The sequence below is a fragment of the Streptopelia decaocto genome, assembly GCF_964273445.1.
Source record: "Streptopelia decaocto genome assembly, chromosome: 12".
Lineage (NCBI taxonomy): Eukaryota > Metazoa > Chordata > Aves > Columbiformes > Columbidae > Streptopelia > Streptopelia decaocto.
The window spans coordinates 11,228,303-11,249,021 of NC_138667.1; the positions used below are offsets into that span (position 1 = coordinate 11,228,303).

Consider the following 20,719-nt stretch of genomic DNA (forward strand, 5'->3'; position numbering starts at 1 on the left):
AATCACAGAACGTTAGGGATTGGAAGTGACCTCAAAAGTTCATCCAGTGCAATCCCCCCACCGGAGCAGGAACACCCAGATGAGGTTACACAGGAAGGTGTCCAGGTGGGTTTGAATGTCTCCAGAGAAGGAGACTCCACAACCCCCCTGGGCAGCCTGGTCCAGTGTCTGTCACCCTCACTGAAAAGAAGTTTCTTCTCAAATTTAAGTGGAACCTCTTGTGTTCCAGTTTGAACCCATTACCCCTTGTCCTATCATTGGTTGTCACTGAGAAGAGCCTGGCTCCATCCTCATGACACTCACCCTTTATGTATCTGTAAACATTAATGAGGTCACCCCTCAGTCTCCTCTTCTCCAAGCTAAAGAGACCCAGCTCCCTCAGCCTTTCCTCATAAGGAGATGCTCCACTCCCTTAATCATCTTTGTTGCCATTTACTTACTCCACCTCCGATTACTTCTTCTATGGAAATTCAGGTGACTCAGTACTTCTGCTCAAATCAGCAGGCTCAGCATCCCCAGGGGTGTCGCAGCAGAGCAGCACTGTTAGAGCCAGGACAGGCTCCATTGGGAGGAATCCAGAACAAACCATGCTGCCACAGGGGAGCTGAAGCTTTTGGGACTGTAAATTTTGACCTTTAATTCTTCTGTTTTAAGAGTTAACCCAGCAGAACAGGTGACACTTGCCACAAACCCTTTCCCAGAGTTATCACTTTGAGAGAAAAAGGTTGGCAGTGATACTGCACTTCTTTTTCAAAATCAGCACCAAATCCATACTGCTGCTCTCAAGTTTGAATTTCCTTGTAAAGACACACTTTGTGAGTGTCCTGTTACAGAAACAGGTGCTCTGTGATCCCCAGCAGTTAATAGCCCGGGTGAGGCGATTTCTCTTTATCTCAGTGCCAAGCTGGTTTGACACTTCTTCGTAAGCAACAGAAAAACTTTTTCCATGTTGATAAATGAGTCTTTCAAGTAGCATCTCCAGCATTAACTCTGTGGTCAGATCCATCAGCGTTTTGGGATGTGCTTTCCTCCCCCAGGAGCCTCCGGCAGTGAGGGGTGAGCACTGCCAGGCTGGAGAGATGCACTGGGAAGCAATTTTTATCCAGCTGGTTACAGGTGGATCCTTGAGGAAAATGTCAGTTTGCTTCTCTGGAGTAGCCAGCATGAAAAATTGTATCCTGATGGTTTGGGGACACCTGTGGGTCTTTGGCCCTTTTCTGAGTGCTCATGATTTCTTGCTACAAACAATAAAAGTTGGTGTTGCCATCTGAGCTCAGCAATCTCAAGACTCTCCCTTCAGCCTGTGGATGCATTTAGACATCTGACCCTATCAAAGAAAAGCATACATTAAAGTCCACTTCTGTGGTTTTTTTATAAACAGCTAATTTTTTTTCCAATTCTACAAGTTCCAGGTTACAAACTCTATAGTGAAGATTTGTATCACACCATACAAAAATATTTGGAGCCCTTCAGAATTGAAAAAAACCTTGAGAACATACCTATTGGAAGAAAATTCTAAATCTGTTCATTAAAAATAATCTGACGTGGGCTATACACAAGCCAGGCCTTTTACATCAAAACATATCACAGAAAACAGACCAGAGCGTCAATGCAAGCCTTGGAAAAGCCAGGAGCTGATGTGCAAGGTCCTCCAGCAGCAGAGGATGGGCTGGTGGCTCACAGAGCACTGCTCTGTGAGAGTTTAGTTTGCACATAACCTGCAGAATCTGAAATCTCTGGTTTGGGTGGGAAAAAGAAACCACAGACTCTCAGAGCTCCCTGGTTGTTCTATTTATGTAACTTCAGACATGTTCCTAAAAAAAATTACGAAGTCGGAAAAAGGCCCATATCTGCATTTGCAAATTAAAAAAAAAAAAAAAAAATAAAATCAAAACACCCTTCTGTATTCAAAATGTCTTATTTAGAAATAAATGTATTAACAAAACTGTGACTTGAAGAAATAATTGCTGCACTTTAAAACCCACACTCTATCTGTGGGCATGGCTCCTTTGGTTTCCCACAGTTCCCATTTGTGCCTGGCCACTTTGCACTGCACAGCCGGTGCTCACAGCGCACACGTACCCCACATGGGGCTCAACCTTCTCCTTTGGGGAATTCCCACCGCTGAGACACAGCAGAGTCACCCAGTGCACTGCCTTGGGTACTCTAAAGTGCACAGATCTCACAACTAAGAACGATACACAAAGGTAAAAAAACCCAAAGCCTTTGAATACATTTTGAGTTCGTACTCGATGAAGCAGTTGCCTACCTGAGCTACAGTACGCGTCTTCTCCAGGAGGTGGAAGATGAAGATGTCCCCATTGATCAGCCTGATGTGCAGACTGAGCAGCACAAGCAAACCTCCTCTTGGAGGGCAGCTCCGTGTCAAGCAGCATCTTCTGCTTGTGTAGGCCAAATTGAGGATGCTCTGGGGTAGGACCAAGCATTAGGCAATCCTGAGAGCACAGGTGCCTGGAACATGGTGCTTCCCTGCAGGTACGTGTAAAAGCAGCTGCCCAAGCAATCACGCCTTGTGCATCTGCCTGCGTGGCTTTTTGGTAGATGCTAGGGAGGTCGAGTTCTCCAGAGCTGGAAATTCCTGCAAGCTGGGTGAAAACCAGTGTATGGAGAGAGGAGGAAGTGCTGCATCTGCTATGGACAGGCAAGGAGAATGATGCTGCTTTTCTTCAAGAAAAAGGGGCCAGTGGTATGTGAGTCCCGGCAGCACAGGCTGCCCAGGCACATCCCCAGCCTGGGGAGATGGGCGAGGTGTGAGCAAGCCGGTGTTTTGGTTTTTGGGTTTATTTTTTGACATTTGTAGAAGATAAATACCAGGCAATCGAGCACTTCACAACTACACTGCAAAATGGGAAGCAGAAAAGTGGGTGGATTTCCAGACAACTGGGAAACTATACTGCCAAAGTGTACATCAGGGAGTTCAAGTGAAAAATAAATATACCATTATTCTTAATTTGCAATTTACAGAAATGTACACATGCTTAAATATTAAAAATGCATAGAAATCTCATTGCCATATCAGTATAACAGCAAGTTTGCACATACTGAGGTGGTATTAATAATTAATTTGATAACCTATTCTAACATTTCAAGATTAAAATGCCTATTCTTTTACCTGTAGTGCCACTAGTAAAACAGACAATTGATAGATCTTCTGGTCGAGGAGGCTAGAAATACACAAGACAAGAAAATCACATCAATCAAATGCAGAAGGGTCAATGGTAGACTGTTGTCCTTGTATAAACTTAAAGATGAAACCGATTCTATTTCAGCTCTGCCATAAAAAGCTTTCATTCCCCTTGGCAAATATGAAAGACCATCAGAAAACCCTTTTTATCGCATTTCTTCAGTCAATGCAGAATCTATTCCTCCCTTATGTCGTGCTCCAGCTGCATTAGGGGAGTGCTTTAGTGTAAGAAGACTTTGATGGAATATTTGTCTTGCAGTTAGGACTTTCAAAGACACCATCTATACCTGTAGATGTGTGTGGGAAAACTTGAGATAGTTCACTGATTTCCAGATGAATTCTGGAAATGTGTGGTTATCCATGACAGAGGACAACTTTTCAAAGACATTGATTGCTCCCATTTCCAGCAGCATCTCTGTATTCTCAGCACGACAGCACGCGTGTGCTATTTTGGGTCACGAACGAATAAATAAGCAGCCTGAAAAAATCAGAGGCTGCTTTTGAAAGTTTTGCATGGGTATGAGCAGCCAGTGAAAAATATCAATGCAATTTTCCAAAAATATCCCAGAGAAATATTGCCAAGTAGTGTTTCTGAGCTATAGAAACCCCACCAGAAAGCCAAGGGTGCAAACACATTTTACCAGTGCTGCCTGGGTAAGGTAGTGGAATTTGTTTGGCTTAACAATTCCATTTAATTACTGTCTTTTAATGTGTTCAACAAGGATGAACTATCTCAGTTAAGTGTCCCAGGCAGAGGGTATGAAGCAAATACTGCACATCTCCAGGGGATGCTGTGAATGGTCTCTGGGCTCCTCCACTGCCTCCCAAGCAGAGGGGGTCCCCAGGCATTGTCCCTATGGAGACACACGTCCTTCTGCACAGAGCAAACCCTTTTGCCAGTGAAATAAGTGTAACACAGCTAGATGCAGTTATAAGCGGGGAAAGCAGCACGCCAACACTCACCACAGGCACATGTCGACTCTCACAGCCACAGTCCTGAAAGAGATTAAAGTAACAAGCATTATTTCCACTTTAATCCCTGCCATGTAACCCACTTGCTAATGATCTGCAAACCACTAAAGGAGAGTTTGAGCTGGAGCAGGAAAATTTGGGGCCAATGCTGAAGTCGTCTTTTCTACCCAAAGTTTCTTGCACCAACTGCAGGCCATCCTAGGATTTCAAGTAGCGCCTGGATTGGTTAAGCTGGATCCAGGCTGTTTTGTACAAGTGTAAGGCTGTAGGTTTGCATGTAGGAGGGCAGTCTATCGAACAGTAACACCCCTTTCTGGGCTTAAATAGCAGTTGATATCTTACTTGAGCAGGAAGGTTTGAAATGCTGTCTCCTATCAACGAGGGATAACACTCAAGAGGTAACTGCACTGAGCTGTGCATCAATATTAACACCCACAAACTGCTCTTTTTGTGCTCTCCAGACACTGAACCTGCCGCGCAGTTCACAAGTCCCTGTATATTTTACTGTCTTTTTACAGAAATTACAAAATATACTAAAAAAGAGAGCAAGAACAAGCTTACCTCCACCTCCTGCATGGTCTGGATGCGAACCCCACAGCGCCTCCCTCTCTCCATCAGCTCCTTCTCAAAGGGATCCATCAAGATGATGGAGCTTAGACCTGGCGTCTCTCTCCTCTCCACGTGGTCGAGGAGTATTCTGGCCTTTTCAGGTTTGTCACAAATGACTGTGGAAATGTCAGCTGGAAGAAAAGCAGGAAATCAAACTGTTTACAGTAAATCTTTTTTTAATGCAATACTGGCTGCTGGCTCATAGCTAACATTGTATCAGTTCTGCTATTCACTTCAGGCTAACACCACAAATCCCAGAATATGACATGCATTTCTCTTAAAAAATTACTGCAATTTAGGTAACTTAAACAAATGCCAGAGCTGTAGTGACATCTACAATTATTTTGGGATTCAGTTCAAAATACTAAATACAATTGCTCACCACGTGGGCTGAAAAATCAAGGAGGCAAAATATGAAGCAGGACAGGAGTGGGTGGCCCTGGAGTAATTCCCCCACCAGAGCAGCCCCATCCACAGCCACATACAACCGGGCACATGGGACATGCAGCAGAGCCAGCTCTGTCCCAGCCTGGGGACACACGCTGCCCAGAAACCTCTCTGAGTGACTTCAAGACACTCAATGAGTAAATTCACCTGTCTTTTGGAAAGCAGAAGAAAAAGAACCATTCTCAGCAACAAAACTGGTTTCTGAGAAGATTACAACGATTTTGTTTTTACCTGTGTTGACGATGTAACGAATGGCTCCGGGACCTAAGGTGTCGTAGAGGGGAACCACAACCATGGAGTAGGTGTAGCAAGCTAGCTCAGAAATGATCCACTGCGGGAGGACATCAGAGCATGAAGGTGAGAAGGGGGCCATGGAAGCAGATTTAACACACTTGAAAACGAGCTTCAAGTATAAAGCAATCTCATAAGTCAGGAACATTATTAAAACAGCATCAAGTTGAACTTAAAATCTCACCTCCGGACGGTTTTGAGCAAAGACTCCAATGAACTGCTTTGTGGACGGCTTGCAGCCCTGCTGAAGCAGCCCTGAACCCAGAGCTTCTGCTCTTTCAGCCACCTGGAATTTGCAGAGGAAAAAAACGCATTTAAAACAGAGGAATACAAGCACTACTAAACTAAACAAGTCTTAGCTTAACACCCTCATCTTCTGCCAGGCAGAGCAAGAGCATGGGAGGAGAGGACTCTTTGGGGTCATCATTTCCAGCTCACCTCCTTGTAGGACAACCACTGGTAGGGCTGCTTGGGCTTCCTGAAGCCCAGGCAGGGGCCGTTTTCTGGAAGACACAAGCAGAGAGGATGGAGTTATGGGGGCAGTGCTAGGAGTTAATACACGGTACTACACTGTGGGGATGCAGCAGAGCCCTCCCAGAGTCCCCGTTGTTCTCAGGGTCGGCTCTTGCTCCCGGGGCAGAGCTCGCAGCAAGCCTTATCCAATTAAACACACAGCTAACGAGAGACTGGCTGCTGGGATCTCCCCAATAGTCACGTCCATCCTCCTCCCTGAGTTGCAGAGGAGACAGCAGCAGTTTGCCCCAAAACAGCCTCATTAAAAGACATTTCTCCAAAGACAGCGTGAGCATCAGTGTCTGGTGAGGGCTTTCATCCCAAACACCAGCTCCTGCTGCTTCTGCTGCCTTTTGAGTTACACACTTCAAAGTGAAAACTGGGATTCTACAATTCTATGATTTTTAGCACAGCCTACTCTGGAGGAGAGTAAGACAATATGCAGCACTACGTGACAGGAGGAATATTTGAAAAGTTTAATTAATTTGCTAACCGTACTTACCTGCACAAGATCCATCCCTCCATGCACCTACTGAGTTATTTATTTACCCCTGTCCTGCAGGGTGGAATATTTGCAATTCCCCTGAGGCTTCTGGAGGTAACAAAAATAATAACCTGACAATGAAATTGTGTTCAATGAGGCAAGATGGTGTAAGCAGCAGACACAGGAACAGCTATGATAGAATAGCTAAGAGCCATCATGGCATTTTGGAGTGGGAAATGATGTCTCACAAGCCTGTGAGAGCTCTTTGATGGTACCATCAATCATGGGGTAAGGACGATGGACTGATACACCACACTCAGCTTTCCTAAGAGCTTTTGGCAGAGTCCTTTACCCTGCGTGTTGTGGAATAAAAGGTAAGCTGGCTGAGTAACTGATGAAAAGGCAGTAACAAGCAGAAATAAGTATCAGCATTTGCAATGAAGGAAGAGCTATTTTGCATTCTACAGTTCTATGCCCAACCAACCCCTTTTAATGTATTCATAAATGTTCTGGAAATGAATAATGTGTGATGAGCTTTACTGATGCTGCAAAATTCAGGCTGTTGAGCTGTCTGCCAGTGGCTGCAAAAAGATCTTGTGGTACCAAGAAACTGTGCAGTAAATCTCAATGACATTAAGGGCAAAATAATGCACATTGCAAATAATAACCCTAATTAAATCCCCATGCTCTGAAAGCGGCATCCACAATACCACGGGCAGCGCAGGCTGCAGCACCCACCGGGTCCCTTGCTGGCCTCCTCCTCCCTTGGCCTCCACTCCTTGGACCTCCCGCTCTCTCGATCTCACACTTTCCCAGCCTCTCACTATTTGAGCCTCCACCTCTGGGTCACCCTTCACTTTTTTTCCCACTCTATTGGCCTCCACTCCATGGGTCTCCCATTCTTTGAGATGTCCCCTTGCTGGGTCTTCCACTCTGCGGTCCCCTCAATCGCTTCCGTTCTCCCACACCTTTTCAGCACCTCCACTCTTTGGGCTGCTATGCTCATTTGATGTTCTGCACTTTTGTGGATTCCCACTCTCCTTTGGCCTTTGAGTCTGAATGGGCCTCTACATCATTTGAGCCTCCCAAACTTTTATGGGCTCCCACGTTCTTTCAGGCTCTACACTCTCTGAGCTTGCTAAGCCTTTGAGCCTCCCACACTGCCTGGGTTTCTACATCATCTGGTCCTCCACCTCTCCTAGGTTGCCTTGTCACGGTGCTCTCACCAGAGATGCTGAATCCCCTTCTGAAGACCTCATACATGGTCCTGGCGTCATCGTAGTAGTGTGTCAGCAGCTGTGGGTTGTTCCCAATCACAGACCGGCGTGCCCCAGCCTGGCCCTGTGCAACACAACATGACACAATGTGACACAGTTAGCACCACGCAATGGGCACGAGATGGGGACACCCTGAACCATTAAGCAGCAGGTTCCTCAAATGCTGGAGAAGACTCTGCAGCTGCCAGTGTGTTCCTGCCCCAACACCCAAAGGGACAGGAGAGGTGGGACATCCACCTCAGCAACCCAGTAATGTGGAGCACCACCTGCCCAGAGAGCAGCACTTGACCCGGCTCATTGACATAGGAGATGGTTGATGTTGCCCAAGTTGATTTGAGGAGAAACTATAAACCTGTCATGGAGTGGGCATGTGCAGGGGGAAGACAGGTTGCTCTGGGCTTCATGGGCACCATGGGCACCTTCTCAAGGACATCTAGACCAACACGAAGGACAGACTGAAGCAGAGGCCAGACTCCAGAGCCCAGTGCCTGGGCTCAGCAGGGCTGTCTTAGGGGTGGACAAGGGGAGGCAGGCAGGGTGAGAGGGACTGAGCCAGGACTGCACTGTGAGCCAAGAGAAAGTCTCACCAAAGCCCCAAGCACAGGGGAAAACTGCCTTGGAAAATGTAAATTCCCCCCAGCCTTTTAAAAAGTTGTTGGAATTAAAGGCAATACGGTTTTAGATGGCACATCACAGCAAGCTTTAAATTGTCATCGCACTTTCAGGTATTAATTTAAGTGGAAACAATTTTCAGAAATATTTCTGCTCTTTAAAATGGAACAGCTTCGTTAAACTTTAAAACCTTTTCCAAGCATAAAAACTGATAACTCCTGAGCCTCTAAGCATGGATTTAGGTCTACTTTCTCTTATTTTTACAGAGTTTGCAGCAGCAAACTCAGTGATGGGCACACACAAGAAGTGCCAGATGATTTGACCTTAGCAGCTGGTGCCCTTAAGTGGTTTCTCCCACACAATGGCAGCTCCTGTAATTTTTGGTCATGAATGGTTAAGACCAAAATGTTACTGAAAATCTAAGAGAATAAATGAATGGGCTATATTCTAGTTCTCTACTTTACAGAAAACATTGAATTTAAGGAATGAGGTGATCCAAGGCACAGAACATTACATGGCTGAATTCAGGATGAGTTTGGAGAACCCTCAAAACACACAAAGCACCACCTGGCATCCCCTGCTGTCGTTCCCGACAGACAAGCCCCAGGTAAAAGCCAGCCTTCCTCCCGCAGTGCCCTGGCCTCACCTCCACCTCCTCCGACTGCATCCGCAGGTCGCAGGGCGGCTTCACGGCCCGGGGCCGGCTGGCGAACCAGTAAGCGACGACAGCGGCGAAGGCACCGATGCCCACCAGTGCCGTGGCCGGCAGGTTGCGGAAAAACTGGCTGAGGTCATCGAACTCGGGGAGCCGCAGGCTCCGCAGGATTTCCTGAGCCTGCATCTTCTCCACGAGCGAAATGGCAAACTCTGCAAGAGGCAGAAGGACGCAGTCAGGTCACGGGCTGCATGGGTCTCTGTGCAGCTCAGGAAGGGGAGAATGTGCTTTCCCTTGTCAGCCATTGCAAACACGCTGCTTTGCCGACCCATGGGGCTGCCAGCCAACAACAGCCTTAACTTGAGAAGAACAGCATCTATGGAAAAGATACGAGAATGGAGGAAACATCCCTGCAAGGGAGAGTGGGAGCAGACAGCTCACTCCTAAAGGACAACTGAGTACGCACGTACATGAGGCGATGCAGCTGCAGTTATCTGTAGCAGACAGAAGCTGTGACAAGGTCTGGGATTCAGCTACAACTGTACCCTCAGGGCTGGCAGGAGGTTGCTCTGCCTTCCCCGAGTGGGACCAGGACTGTGTGACAGACACAGCCCCCAGCAGGAACAGGTAGCAAGGCAAGATGGGCAGCAGGGCAGGGACAGGGATAGGCAACATAGTGCCAGCTCCGGCCACAAGCCCTCAGCTCACGTGGAGCAGGGCAAAGCCCGCATGCCTCTGTGTGCTTAACAATGTGCAGACATGCTCCAAAACAGCACTTTCTGCCAGCTTTGCATTTCCAGCTTTGAGTTCCTTATTATTTACATCAGGGTAAATTATAGGTGACTTAAGCCAAGGAAAGTTTCATTTTATTACTTAAATGTTTCCTGTAAGAAGCATGAAGGGAGTGCAGAGCAGGGATAAGGGAGTGCCAGGGTATCAGGCTGGGACCAGGCCACCACAGGGTCCCCACCCTGCAGCCCCACCAGACACGATGCCTTCGGGTGCTCGGCGGGGCGATGGGTGGCTCCTGGAGGGAGAAATGCCAGGGCATTCCCCGCCGGGCAGTCCCTCAGGGTGCAGTCCTGGCATGGGAAATGAAAAGCTAGAGCCTTGGCTCCTGGCAGGACACAGGGAGGGTGCTGGGGATCCCCCAGCCCCTGCACAGCTCCAACAGTACTGAAACTAAAAACAAAGGAAAAGCCTTTTCTCCGTCTCTGTAAAGAGGGCTGTGCATGGAGGAGACAGGCAAGTGGACAAGTTTTATGATACAGGATGGTAACACTCCCCCATCCCCAGCTCATTCCCTTTACACTTGCCAGCATCTCATTGCTGTGAGCACGGAGGGTGCGGCTCTTGCTTGTGCCAGACTCACCAGTGAGAGCTCCTCACTGGGAAAGCTGAGGGCACGCAGCTGAGGGGGTGCATTTCCAAGCAGAGCCACTGTACTTTGCCTTAATTTTCTCTTTTACATATACAGAAACACTCACTGAAGAGAGGAGCTGGGCACCTGGCTCACTGCTCCCGGGGTACAAGGTGAGGCTGTCATCAGGGGACTTGTGTTTAGGTGTTCAGTACACAAGAAGCATTTTAAATAACTGGTACTTACAGTAATGGCCCAGTATTGACTCCCTGCCAGGGAGTCTCCGATAAGGACCAGCCCTGCAAGGGACCATCGGAGCAGACGCTGCAGAGAAGGGGTTCCAAACAGTTCAGGTTTCCCGTTAAGCCCCACAGCTCTATTTATGACTTTACCAGCAGTCAAGATCTTAAAGAAAAAGCTTTTCTGCTGCAAGAGCCCAGGCTGCCCCTTTCCTCCTGCCCTCTGGCCTCGCTCCAACTTGTGCAGCTCCTGAGTGATCAATGGAGGGGCTTTGCTCCCATGGTGGGGCCAGGATTCCTGCACAATGGCACCACTGACGTTACCACAAACCAGCTTTTTTCCTCCTGGGAACAGTGTCTGGGTTATGGTGAAGGTCACAACTATGCTCTCTCAGCCTTTTCCCGTATTTGTGCCAAGCGAGCTCTGGAGGCCGGCGCAGGCCAGGCTGCAGGCAGGGGGACACCCCTTGCACAGAGCTCCAGAGGAGGTTTTTAAGTTTGCATGAGGAAAAAAACACAGTGAACAGTTAACCTCAACCCTTGTGGGGCGACACTGTGGTGGGAGGCAACAGGGAGCAGCGGCAGTGCCACAGAGCCCACATTCAGGGCCATCTCACTTGGGTGGGCTCTAGCCCAGTCACCCCTTGGGCGAGATTCTGCACCCTGGTGCCAGCTCAGTATCCCACATCCACCGCTGCACCCCGGTGCCAGCCCAGCATCCCACATTCACTGCTGCATCCTGGTGCCGGCCCAGCATCCCACATCCACCGCTGCATCCTGGTGCCGGCCCAGCATCCCACATCCACCGCTGCACCCCAGTGCCGGCCCAGCATCCCACATTCACCGCTGCATCCTGGTGCCGGCCCAGCATCCCACATCCACCGCTGCATCCCGCATCCACCACTGCATCCCAGCATCCCGCATCCACCGCTGCACCCCAGTGCCAGCCCAGCATCCCGCATCCACCACTACATCCCAGTGCCAGCCCAGCATCCCGCATCCACCGCTGCACCCCGGTGACAGCCCAGCATCCCACATCCACCGCTGCACCCCAGTGCCAGCCCAGCATCCTGCACCCACTTCTGCTCCCCAAGGGCTCCTGACTACAAACCCTCTGGGAACACAGCCAGCCCCTCCAAGAGTGGTTGTGATGATCCCAGCAAATAGAACAGCATACAGATGTTGTTACCAGGCAATATCGACCCGTGGAGTAATTGTCTCCTGAATTTTGAGCATTTTTCCAGAAATGTGCTTATATAATAAAATATTAACTACATGGCTGCAATGATGTTAGGATGAACTGAAACAGAGCACCACTCTCTCCCCTCAATATTTCGCATCATCAGGCTATGAAAAGCAGCTTGCCAAACACGCTTTTACTAGTAAACTACAAAAAGTGAGAGAGCTCAGCAAGGGAGCTATTCACTTACTCATGAATTAGCTATTTGTGCAAAAGCATTTCAGCCAGTCCCACTTAAAACTGCTCCCGGAAACACAGCCTGTCCCACCAAAGGCAGCCGCCCAATTTGCCACGGTTGCTGGTTACACTGAAATCTTGAGAATAACTCCCTGGACATCAGCCTGTAAGCACTGGATTGTACCCACCTGTGCAGCCAAGCTGAAAGCAGGAAGTGTTGGATGCTAGCCCCTACTCAATATGGGAATAAAACTATCATACAGATAATGAAGAACATGTGATTACACCTTTACTGACTTTTCATCAATTATCATTTAGGTCAGTACCTGGGATTTTGAAAGAATTTGCCCCAGAGGCATCAAAAGCGCACTTTCAATCTGCCAAAAAAAAAGGTATGATGCCTTAATATAGAATTAAAAATCATTTATTATTGCTGGGAGGTATTTGGCTTGAGCAAAGTGATGCACACTGTGCTTCTTGAGTTTGCATGAAACATATTCCCCTTATCTGGGTCGTGGCAGGGACACCATGGACCATCAAGCGCCATGAACTCTTGGCAGCATCTGCCTCTGCGGTGTGGTAGAACATGCTGCAGCCGCCAAAGGTACGGGGAAGACCTACAAGGAAACTATTTAAATTGTACTCATTCCATCCATCCCCAGGAGAAAAACCAGAACATTCATCTCAGTCAAATGCTCATGGTATATTTATTATTTCTAACCACTTGTACCACATTCTACTAAATTCCTACTTGGGACATAATTTCACACCGATCTGAAGTTTTTGTTGTGCAGCAGATTCTATCCCTGGAACAGGTGGTGGAATCCCTCATTCATAACCACATCAGCTGGATTAAATGCATATGACTGGAAAATAAAAATTCACTTTTCCCTGCTCAAGGGAAGCTGCTGGCCCAGGGGCGCCAGCACATTTCTGTGGTGAACTTCGAGATTCCTGTGATAATGAAGTCTGCAAGGATTTTTAGATACTTTATGATTCAACTGAAAAAAAACCCAATCAACCAACAACACAAAAAAAGAACAACAACAGTAAAGCCAAAACACACACCAAAAAAACCCCATGTAAGTACTTCTTGTTAATGACTCATTTTAAATACACTGCAGGTCGCCTCAGAGAACCGCACAGTGATGGAAATGTCAGCAGCAATGGGAAATAGTGTCTGAAAACACACTTGAAAGCAGAAGTCTCTTCAGTTTTCTGCCCAAATGCAGCGACAAGTGTGCTGGGATCCCTGGCAGAGCTAAGAAGTGTTAGTGGTAAGGAGAAGGTTCGCAAACTCATCTGCTTGTATTTTCCCACTTTCACTTATAATCTAAGTTCAATGAAGACTAAACACATACATGAAGAACCAAATCCTGCTCTCAGGAGTGAACTTATCCATTTAAGGGAAGTTCTCAGCACCTTTGAATCCTCTCATTCTACCTGAGACCGGTAACTTCAGTCACTGACACTTTTCTGATCACATTGGACTTCTGCACTACAAAGCTCATGGGGCTTGGCTTTCGAAACTCTTAATCTTGATTTTGCATCCCAAAGGAATTTGTGATGAGCCTGTACTTGATCTGTTTGGGGCAGCAAACCTGCCCTGGGAAGGTGGCCAGGAAAGGGCCCAGGTGTATTTGGGAGGAGCAGTGTGGTCCAGAGAGAGGAGAAACAGAGGAACACCCCAAGCCCCCAACGCCTCAGCACCCTCCCAGCCCAGGGATGCTGCTTCTCCCTCTTCTGCAGAAACAGCCCGAGGCTGCCCAGATCACAGCCTGCTCTGAGGATGATCAGGAAAAATAAATATTAATAATATTTTTTTTAAAAAAGCCACCATGTTTGGGCTGTGTTTCCCATCAGCAAGGCAGCATTGCACCCCAGATGTCTGTCTGTCATCTCATTCTCAGCAGCAGGACACCCTCTGCACCCCGTCTCCAGTGGTTTTGCCCCATTTTGGTTACCTGCAGTGAACCCATTGCCCCACTCCCTCTGAGCGAGCAGAGCACCATGGCTGTGTGCGTAGCACATGGAAACACCAATGTTTCCATTACTTCACATTACCACTGGAATTCTGAACTATTTCCACAGCAGACAAATAGAAACAAATATGCAAGGCGGGTGCAGAAGAAAGTGGTTCAGAGAAAGGAAAAGGTGCCGGTTGATTGCTGGGCGGGAACAGCCACGGGCAAGAGTCTGGAGCTGCCCGAGTTGGCTGGCACACCCGAAACCCCCCAAAACCCAGGTCTGGGGTGAAAAAGGCTTCTGCAGTCAGTGTTTGGGTAGGTAGGAGGGACACTGGGCTTTGAATCACTTACCAGCCTTTGTTAACAGGCCATCACCACAGGGACAACACTTATTTATTTATGTATTTATTTATTTTAGATACAAATGGCACTATTGTGCAATTTGGTTTTCATCTTGTCCTGTTGGAAGTGATTCTGTAACTCCAGTGCAATCAATGGAGTTTTAGTGACAATAGCCAGTGTGGGAACAGCCTCAAACTACTGGTGTATGCATAATGCAATTAACATTTTACCCGTCCATGCAATCACATCCTTCCTGCCATTACATCAGCACCCGGGCGCCTGCTTGGGAAGGAGAACTCCTTTTGAGAGCCTTTATCCTCCTGCCCACCGTGTATTCACAGCGGGGTAGGGAAGAGGCGGATGATTTATTTTAGGCTGGAAACTGGGCAAAATGTCTAAATACTATCCCTATAGTCAAGCACAAAACAAGGCTATTTACATTTCAATTTATAGCACTAAACCAAAAATCAAATAAACAGCTTGTCGGTCTGTCTGAGTGAATTAACTATTTGAGATGGCTGCAGACCGTTGTAGTCATTAACACTTGAAAGAATGAATCCTGCCAGCAATTGCTAACCTAAAGATATGTAAATCCTTTCAGTTTTAGGTCAGTCTGCTACTCGAACAAGGTAACAGTGGCTTGCAAAACACCTAATCACAAACTAGAGACTACTGACCTTGCCGCTTTAGACATTTTGAAACTCCTAGTTGAGGAGTTTCTCAAGACTGTAGGATAAAGTGTCCTTCAGCTGAATGTTGCTCATTATACGCTAAAATGGTTATGTAACCAGTATGCAAATGTGTAACCAATTGGCTCTTTAGATCTGCCCTGAGCACTAGTAAGATTTTGTACATAATGGCTACTACTTTTCTTTCTGGTATGTTGGCTTTATTCCAGCACCCAGACTTGCACAACTCTGTAGCAAAAAATCTGTCATCTCTGTGTGCTATGATTTTTGCACACCGGGTGACAGTACCCCATTTTTTGGGACAACACCACAGCTCCGAGCCCACGGACCCACAGCTGCCCCGTGGGAGCTGCAGCGAGAGGAACATCCCCGCCAGCCAGTGCTCACCATCAACCCGTGTCCTTGGCTACGGCACCGGCTGCTCACTCATTTCACTGAGGAAATGGAATGTACAGGATCTAAGACATCTCAATCCAGAGAGGCAGATTTAGAGGGATTTCGCTCAAGTGAAACAGTAGTTTTTTTGAATTCTGAAAGCTCTGTTTTCTCACATCCAGCTCCGCAGACCCCGGGCTCTGAGATTTGTAGTTGCTTTCCTGAAATGGGGTCGGCGGCAGAAGATTTGCACAAGGAAGCACCCAGCAAAGTTTGGCCCGTTCTCCTTGACCTTCCCCTGCAGAAGAGAAACACGCTCGTTGTACTCTGTACACAAGGTTCAGGGGGTTCTCAGATGATAATTCAAATAATCTTGTGACTATGTCGCCACACACGGGTCTCCATTTACAGAGGGTAAGGGAGCATCAGAATTCCCAGGGACACACAAACTGGCAGGTGTTAGCTGACTGCATCATTGGAACCCATTTTCTAATTTTAACAAAAGCTATTGCAACGATTAACATGTTTCTGGAAACACGTGCAGAGGCTGCTGTAACCACACAGGCGAAGGGCATTTGGGGATTCTGCATATTGTTTGCAGACTACAGGTTTTTGTTTTGGTTTGTTTTTTGTTTGGTCGGTTTGGTTTTTTTCTCTCTCTTTTTTAAAAAACTTTTTCCAAGCAATTCTGGGAGGAGCTGCTGTCGTTAGATGCTGCTCAGGTACCACTGGCTTTCTCCAGCTTAGCCAAGGCAGCAGCTCTTAGGACACCACAAGCTCTGAATTCCTAATCACCTCTGTAATTAAAACCAGAGGCAATACCAAGCCAGTCTCTCCCACGCACCTCCGCAAATGTTGCTTGTACAGGCACAGATGATGAGTTGGATGAACCTTCAGTTCCCAGTTTAAGGCCCATCTGGGTTGTGGTCGGGCTCTGCTGAGGGGTAGGGACACTGGCTTGTCTGGAACAGACTAATGAGTGATCTAATGAGATCCCCAACCACAAAAACTGAAGTCCACCTTTGTTGTGCTTCAGCCACAAATGCAACACCCAGTTTATTCTGAACCTGCAGATTTTCTTTCATTTGTTTCAATTAAAGAGGAGAAAATAGGGGAAGCTCAAGGTACTTGGCCACCTTTCTATTTTCAGCTAGTTTAAGATTAGGTCAATTCTATTCTCTGTTTTCATAGTTTTATGCTATGGTGTTTATGGAAATGGTAATGCCACACTTCACAGCAGGCACAAAGCTTGAACAGTGTTAAACACAGAGAGAAAATGCCATTATATAGTTACTGATCATTACAGATAGCTACTGACAACCTTACAGAGGGGTTACACTGCCAAGAGACAGGAGGCCAGACAGCCTGTGAGCCTGACAAACTACTGGAGAGAGAATACAGCCAGTGATAAACATAAAGGGGAAAATATGAGCTGCAAAAGTATCTGAAACTGAAAGAATCAGGGTGCAGAAATACAGTAAACAGCCCCAAAATGAAGCAGAAATCCAGTGATACTTGGCTCACATGCTACTGCAGGACTCCTGTCCACTTGCAGCCTACGCAGGTCATTGTGGTATAAACAGGTCGCCACAGTGACCCAAAATATGACATTTCTCGGCTGTGTCCCTGTGCCAGCAGCTCAGGCACCAGCCCTGCCCCGTCTCAGGCCTCCTCAGGTGTACAGGCAGGGACCCTCTGTGCTCTATGAGGATTCATCTGTATGAGGATTCTCTCTATGAGGATTCTCTCTATGAGGATTCAGCTGTAACTACTCGGGATTCAGCAATTATTGGGATTATGGGCCAAGCTGAGGCTAATACTATTTAAAATTTTCTTAAACTTTACCTGCTTTTCTTCCTGTAAGTGAGATGCTTCACCATATGTCCTTTCCCCATTTAACGTCTCTCACCGTCAGTCAGATCACACTGAAGCAGCTTCCATGTCATGTATCACTGCTTTGATTTTTGGGTCAGTATATTTTCGTCAAAACTGGTTTCCATTAAAAAACAAACAAACAAACCACAAACAAACAAACCAAACAAAAAAGCACCCTACCCACCAAAACCAGAAAAAACACTCTTGCAGGTACTTAATTTTACTCACTGTGAGTGAAATGACTCCCAAGTGCAACAATATATAAACCACAATTACTGTGTTTTACCTAGATTCTTTGCAGAGTCAAATCATAATGGTATACTTAACTTAAAAACCAAAGCAAAGACATTAGTCTTCATTGACTATGGTTCCACTACAACTCAGTGAGTCATAACTTGGGGGAGGGGAGAAACACACCAGTTTAGAGATAAAAATTGCATTTTTTGGATTATTATGCTGGGACTCAGACAACATAAGAAGGTGTGCGAGGCGATGGATGCAGAATATGGTTTTGTGCTTGGACATCTGTTTGCATGGATAGCGAACAAGGGAGGAAAGGCACACAATGCCTGCCAGGCTGCAGCACCCCTCCAAGGAGCACATACTGGAGAAGCACCCGGCGAGTAAGAAATGTAATAAAAGCAAGTTATGATTTTTATATTTTATTTTTACTAATGAAAAACATCCTTCTTCCTGTTCCTTTGGGAATCAGACTGGTCCAATCTGTTAAACTGGCTCTTTGCCAACAAGGCTATTAAAGAATAAGGTTTCAATGGTGCATAAGCCTCTTTATCTCAAATTGCTTTCGTGCCAATGGAGCTGGCTGGGGGCTCAGTGGACCCCAAAGTGGGGGTCTGGGTTGTGGGAAGCAGACCTAGGGCTGTGGCAAGGCCAACAGGGACCACCCCTGTCCCACTGGCCCCCCCGTGCTGTCCCTCCCTGGTCAGCAGGGCAGAGTTATCTGCCCTGGAAAAAGGCTTTACATCGCGGCAAACCGCTTGATCTGCTGGGGAGGAATAAAGCAAATAAAGTTCACAGTGAGGAAGCCGGCAACGCTTTTGCATGACCTCTGGTTACTGCATTGAGAGGACAGGGATGAATGAAAGGGGTTCAGCGTGTGGTTGGATTGGGGCACAAATTTGGCCTGGTAATCTAAGAGGGATTTTTATTTTTGTTTTAGGAGAATCAGGCAGAAAAATGCCCGATGCAGAAAAATTGCCTCAGAGGAGGCTACAAAAAGATTTGGTATCATTATATATACATATACACACATACAATTATATATACATGCATATGTGGATGTATATGCTTGCATGTGCATGCGCATATATATATATATATATAAAGAACATCTGTATACATATATTCCCCCCACTCTGGGTGACTGATGATTAATGCTTGTGCCAGTACCATTATTGCAGAGACATCTCACACTCCCCAAAAAACCTCCTTCTCACCAAGTATCTGGAGTGTGGACAACACAGGCTCCTCCCCAGCCCCACCCCTGCCCCACGCAGAGCCCAGCGCTGGGACCCCACTGACCCCTCGCCACCCCAACAGCAATGGTAAGATGCAGACAAAGGATGGGAATGTCCAAGCAACCCGGAGAAACGGCATTGGCCTCTGCTCCGGGCCCTGCCGAGAAATGCATTTGCAAGACATAAGATCTTTGCAAGCATCCACTAAAAAGGGAAAAATGCTAACAAGGAGCTCAATGTCCTGAAAGTCCAATTTTAACAGCAAGTGCAGAGTAATCGCACATAAACAGAAGTATTTAAAGTATCTAAAATATCTACAGCATACCAGCCCTTTGCCAAGAGAAATTATTCAATAAATAATTCAGTGGCTGCGTGGAGATCTTACTTTATATGCTTCTAATGTTTCAGAGAGCAAAATCCACCGCCTGTGCTTGGAGCCACGCAGGGGCCACACCACCAGCTCATCCTCATCTCCCTGCACCAGGTCCACCCACTCAGCCCACGGAAGCCTTCATCCTCTGCTCCCACACCTCCCGCCACGCTCAGGCACAGCTCGCACATGTGAACCAACCTAAAAATACCTTTCACAGCCCTGAGCAGCTCAGCACAGCAGTACTCTGAAGCCACCGTGATTCGTGCATACAGGAAAGCTGAGACTGAGATCCTGGTCCAGATCTGCCGCTCATCTGGATAACAAAGCTCTAGGAAGCCTGTGTAAGTATTTTAACTTTACTACCAGAAAGGAAAAACTGAACAGCTCAGAACTCTGTTCTCTCTGGAGTCTATCAATTGCCTAAGGCATGGTGACAAAAAAGCTCCTCTAACTGCTGAAATGTCCTTAAAATGTTACCCAGCACCCGCATGTGATAAACCAGAGTCACAAGGTTCCACTGACCAGGCTGGAAATCTCAGCCTGTGGTTGCAGAGGATGAAATTCAGATGGCAAAACCTACCTGGGCTATTTCTGCACCCACTGTCCCCCTCATCACGCTCATCTCGCCACTCTCATGCCAGCGTGGCTGCTGTGTGCTCAGGCAATTCCTCCAAGCTAAAATGTGACCCCGCCAGAAGACAAAGCTGACTCCCAAAGCTGTGTGGTTTTCTGGCTCTTTGTTGTTCTGACAGTAGCTGCAGGACTGCTGGCACAGCTGGGCCAAAACCAGCTCAGGGACTGCAAAGTTCCACCTGGGAGAACCCCAGCCTGACCCTTCCCTGCCCATGTCCCCGCGATCACAGGGCCTGTGGGAGCAGCCCGTGGAGGTGACTAAAGCAGGAGAGAATTTGCCCCTCAGCCTTATGGCAAAGTTTACAGGTACTAGTGAATCCCGTGCATGTTTGCTGTGGCTCACATTTAAGTGCTGTGATCTGCAGGCATCCTTAAAGTGAGGCTGTTTTGTGTCCCTGCATTGCACAATGGTGCTGCTCTTGCCAGAGCTGGAGTTCAGTTCTGGAAGCTGCTTCTAGAACATCTGCAAAACTCCCTCACTTCCCAGAGGCACCTGTGATCATTTGTAAATCTCAGTTCTTGTGAAAAAAGGAGTTTATTGGGTTTGAGAGAAGAAGGTTGTTGTTCTCTTTTTTTTTTTTTTTTTAAGTGACTTTGATGGTTGATTGTTCCCTATACTACATGGTTCTTGAATGCTGTGTGACAGGTAGCAAACAAACAGCTTAAATAATTGCATAAAAATAGTTATCTGGGGCAGAGTACGAAAAGAAGCACTGAACAGAGAGGGAGAAGGCAGCTGCAGCCATGACAGCCAGCTTTACAGAGCAGGACAGACGAAGATGGTCAGCAGAGAGCTTGATGGCTCATTGCCAGGCAAAGATTTGACATTTGCCTTCAAATATCAGCTGGATTTAAACAAACCTCAGCACTGTCTTTTAGAGGCCGTGGTCCAGCTATGAATCTCAG

General features: G+C 47.1%; 1 protein-coding gene across 4 annotated transcripts in view; it reads right to left on the reverse strand.

Annotated features, from left to right (window-relative positions):
- The window catches only part of ACSL6 (acyl-CoA synthetase long chain family member 6), a 62,805-nt gene that overhangs the window by 22,785 nt on the left and 19,301 nt on the right, over positions 1 to 20,719 (reverse strand). For all 4 annotated transcript variants that reach the window (XM_082063865.1, XM_082063866.1, XM_082063864.1 and 1 more), the window contains exons 2-9: positions 9,057 to 9,277; positions 7,748 to 7,862; positions 5,963 to 6,027; positions 5,709 to 5,810; positions 5,465 to 5,564; positions 4,739 to 4,917; positions 4,169 to 4,201; positions 3,134 to 3,185 (exon numbers count right to left, since the gene is read on the reverse strand). In XM_082063865.1, the coding sequence (XP_081919991.1) occupies positions 3,134 to 3,185; positions 4,169 to 4,201; positions 4,739 to 4,917; positions 5,465 to 5,564; positions 5,709 to 5,810; positions 5,963 to 6,027; positions 7,748 to 7,862; positions 9,057 to 9,251 (841 nt within the window). In that variant the 5' untranslated portion in view covers positions 9,252 to 9,277. The remainder of the gene's footprint in view (positions 1 to 3,133; positions 3,186 to 4,168; positions 4,202 to 4,738; positions 4,918 to 5,464; positions 5,565 to 5,708; positions 5,811 to 5,962; positions 6,028 to 7,747; positions 7,863 to 9,056; positions 9,278 to 20,719) is intronic.